Here is a 4,099-nt window from a genome sequence, read left to right as displayed (position 1 = left end):
TTCGCATCCCTTCGCGCCCGCTGAAGCCAACCCCATGAGGCGATTGCCAGAAGGAGCTGTTTGTCAAAGGCTAATAAACAAATTCCTCGCGAACACCTGAATGAACGAGGGCCAGGAAGAACAACCCAATTAAGAAACGGAGCTACTGGTTGTTTTTTTGTGGCGGTGGAAACAATCCGGGCTCGAAAAGGCTCTATTCAGCGGGCGCTCCGAGAGGTCTGTTTGCAGCGCGCTATTGTTGTCAGAAGCCAAATAAAAGTTCAGCTGGGGGGGGGAAGAGTGATTAAAAACAACATTCGCCTCTGCCTCCTGAATGCACTGGGAGGCTCAGTACAAAGGAATCGATCTGTACCCAAACGACGCTGCCCAGGTTTTACCCGGGCACTTCACATTTTTGGTCTTAAATGTTGTTATTTTTAATGATGCCATCAAAAGTACACCCCTCGCTTTCCCGTGTACGTGAGCAGCGGGGACAACCGTAGCCTGTGTCCGGTGCAAGAGTGGAGATCCATGAGGAGAGGTGCTGGGGAAGTCACAGAATGGAGTTGAGCTCATTTGTCGGAACTAATGATTTGTTCTCCCTCTGGCAGGGCTGGAGGGTCGGTCCAGCCGGGGCAGCCCCGCAGCGGGGGGGGCAGCCCCGCAGGCAATCTCGAGCTTTTGGGGTTTTTTTATGTGACACTGTTAGATGGGAAATAAAAAAATCTAACAATCTTGGGCTGCAGAACCAGCCTGAAATGATGCGTTTAGCAGCCACGTTACCACACTGGAAACTTCTGGGGGAGGGCGTGGATGGGAGCCTAAACCAGGGATCAAACTGAGCAGCACGTGAACTTTTATCATGAGCATCGCTAAAAACCTGGGCATTTTCGGAGGATGATCTTAGGGAGGGTCAGCAGGGTCCAAACGAAAGGGACGCGCAGTTCCCTTGTCTGGGCAAGTTTCGAGGACAAGTCCTCGCTCATCTCGGTCGGGAGTTAGGCTGGGGACCAGGGGAGATGTTTTAATAATAGGATTAAAAGGGTTCGGTTTGGTGCGTGGCATTATTCTTTAAAAGCCAGCGATCCTCCCTGACACGGTTCCAAGATTCCCCCAAGCTCTGCTGGGGCTGCAATTAACATATATTAATGGCTGTCGCTTATTAAGCGCTGATTGCGTAGGAAGCAGACGGTCCCTTTCAAACGTGCCTTTTCAACCGTTTTTATCACTTCTTTTTCTTCTTTTTTTTTTTTTTTTTTTTTTTCTGGGTGCTTTTGCCTGAAAACACACGAGCTACATCTCTCGTTTCCTCGGGGCTCCGTAGCGAGCCCTGGCGAGTTGTCCTGTGCTGGTGGTCCCCTCTCCAACTCTGTTAATTGGTAACACCCGGGCACTTCACATTTTTGGTCTTAAATGTTGTTATTTTTAATGATGCCATCAAAAGTACACCCCTCGCTTTCCCGTGTACGTGAGCAGCGGGGACAACCGTAGCCTGTGTCCGGTGCAAGAGTGGAGATCCACGAGGAGAGGTGCTGGGGAAGTCACAGAATGGAGTTGAGCTCATTTGTCGGAACTAATGATTTGTTCTCCCTCTGGCAGGGCTGGAGGGTCGGTCCAGCCGGGGCAGCCCCGCAGCGGGGGGGCAGCCCCGCAGGCAATCTCGAGCTTTTGGGGTTTTTTTATGTGACACTGTTAGATGGGAAATAAAAAAATCTAACAATCTTGGGCTGCAGAACCAGCCTGAAATGATGCGTTTAGCAGCCACGTTACCACACTGGAAACTTCTGGGGGAGGGCGTGGATGGGAGCCTAAACCAGGGATCAAACTGAGCAGCACGTGAACTTTTATCATGAGCATCGCTAAAAACCTGGGCATTTTCGGAGGATGATCTTAGGGAGGGTCAGCAGGGTCCAAACGAAAGGGACGCGCAGTTCCCTTGTCTGGGCAAGTTTCGAGGACAAGTCCTCGCTCATCTCGGTCGGGAGTTAGGCTGGGGACCAGGGGAGATGTTTTAATAATAGGATTAAAAGGGTTCGGTTTGGTGCGTGGCATTATTCTTTAAAAGCCAGCGATCCTCCCTGACACGGTTCCAAGATTCCCCCAAGCTCTGCTGGGGCTGCAATTAACATATATTAATGGCTGTCGCTTATTAAGCGCTGATTGCGTAGGAAGCAGACGGTCCCTTTCAAACGTGCCTTTTCAACCGTGGGGTTTCTCTCTCTCGCCTTCAAGTTGGATTGTGCTGCAAACTCCTGAGCTCCCCTCACGCTCCTTTCTCACCCAAAAAAAAAAAAAAAAAAGGAAAAAAAAAAAAAAAAAGAAAGAAAAAAAAAAAGCGCAGGGCTTCTCTGCTCCCTGCCTTTGACAACTGTATTTACACGACCCCAAGTGTTCCCTCCCCGGTCCCCACCGGACACATGGGGCCCTCCGGCCCCGGACGGCTTCTCCCCCAGTCCCGGGGAGGGAATTTCAGCAAATGGCTCCGGTCATGAGGCTTTCCCCCGCCCCGTTTATTGCGCTGGCGGGGTCCCCTGGTACCTTCTGCCCTTTCCCTGCTTTACAGCGGCTCCGGAGGCTCCATCCCCTTTCCCGGGACACGGGACGGGGAGAACCGAGAGCGGGCGGAGGCTCCAACTCGCATGTGGCTGTCGAGGGGCTGGGGGGATCGGACCTTTTAAAGCGCTCTGCGGGTAACGGGGGTATAACGGGGGTATAACGGGGCTCACCTCGCTTCCTCCTTCCCCCCTGTAGTTTTCGAAGGAGGGGAGCTACTTCTCCTCTTCTCACCGGGAGCAGTGGGGTGCCAACCGCTCCGAGCCCCCCTTCCCCGTCCTCCATGGGGACACCCGGCCGCAGGTGCCACCTCGCCGCGGTACAGCCGGGGAGGAGCCGCCCGGGCTTTGCTGCTGGCGGAGACCGGTGAGTTACTTCCCCGGCCAGCTCCGCGCCCCGGTGCGCAGCGCCTGCGGAGCCCCGCGTCCGGGCAGGGGGCTCAGCCGCCGGGCGGGGAAGGAGAGGACCTGGTTTCTGGCTCGTCTCTCGGCTGTTGAAGTGGCTCAAGGAATCCCACCGAGAGTTTCCCGTGCACACCCGTCGCTAATACCGAGGCAGGAGGGGTCGAGCAGCGCGTCCCTGTGCTCACCCCTTCTTCTGGAAGTAGAGGTCAGCCACATTTTTAAGTATTCTTCAGAAAATGTGCGTCATGGGAACCCCAGCGCACTGGGAGCATTGGAGGGAGCTGTGAAATGTGGAAAGGCACGAGTCCGTACTTACTTTTTAATACAGTCAGGTCCAGTTCATCTACAAGACTAGCGATGTTTCAAGAGAAACGTCTTGCTTTGAAATAATATGCGTCTTAAAGTATTACATAGCGTGGCCTTTGGAAAAAAAGTGGGATAATTGGAGTCTCAGGCGGCGCAAAGACAGATTGAAAGACAAGAGTCTGAAACTTAACATTGTAATATTTATTTAAACATCGAAGGGAACACCGTTCACGGAGCTTTCAGCGTGTTCTCCGATTCCATATACCGCCCGACTTTTCGGTGCATGCAAACGTGTCCGGTCCCTCCAACAAACGTTCATATAAAATAATTTCAAAGAGTTGTCAGTTCCAAAGAATACTCACTCCGCTTTCCAGCCCAGCCTGGCACGTCTCAAACCCCGACTGGAGCGCTCTGAGCTTAAATACAGATGTCCGAAGCTTTTCCAATATGTTGCAAAAGTTACAAATGAGCTACTCCCGAGGTGCGACACCTCCTGAAACATCACTTTCCGCTATCCCCCCTGTCCTCTCGGGCTGCAAAAATTTCGGCTTCACCCAAAAACACACCAGCAGCAAACCAAACAAAAAAATTACACCATAGCTCGTGGCAAGTGGGATTTATTTCCCCTTCGACTTTGTTAAATAGATTATTTTTGTCAAAAAAAAAAAAAAAAAAAAAAAGAGATAGAAATCCGTACAAAACGAGTGGCATCTTCCACTGCTAAATCACAGCAGTGCTCAGATCCACTCAAAATAAAAATCCCACCGTGACACCGTGCTGCCTCCGGAGAACCACCATTGCCGGGCTAATTTGGCTCGTTTGGGTCCCCCGGCCGCGGGAAGCCCTGAGCGGGGCTG

General features: G+C 52.2%; 1 protein-coding gene across 1 annotated transcript in view; it reads right to left on the bottom strand.

Annotated features, from left to right (window-relative positions):
* Nucleotides 1-3,447: 3,447 nt before the first annotated feature.
* The window catches only part of LOC106895478 (collagen alpha-1(I) chain-like), a 1,987-nt gene continuing 1,335 nt past the window's right edge, over nucleotides 3,448-4,099 (bottom strand). Inside the window, exon 3 of the mRNA XM_014954909.1 lies at nucleotides 3,448-3,557. Coding sequence (XP_014810395.1) covers nucleotides 3,448-3,557 — 110 coding nt within the window. The remainder of the gene's footprint in view (nucleotides 3,558-4,099) is intronic.

The sequence above is a fragment of the Calidris pugnax genome, unplaced genomic scaffold (assembly GCF_001431845.1).
Source record: "Calidris pugnax isolate Ruff unplaced genomic scaffold, ASM143184v1 scaffold38, whole genome shotgun sequence".
In the NCBI taxonomy this organism is placed as follows: domain Eukaryota; kingdom Metazoa; phylum Chordata; class Aves; order Charadriiformes; family Scolopacidae; genus Calidris; species Calidris pugnax.
The sequence above is the reverse complement of the archived record's forward strand: the minus strand, read 5'-3'. Positions and strand labels throughout refer to the sequence as shown.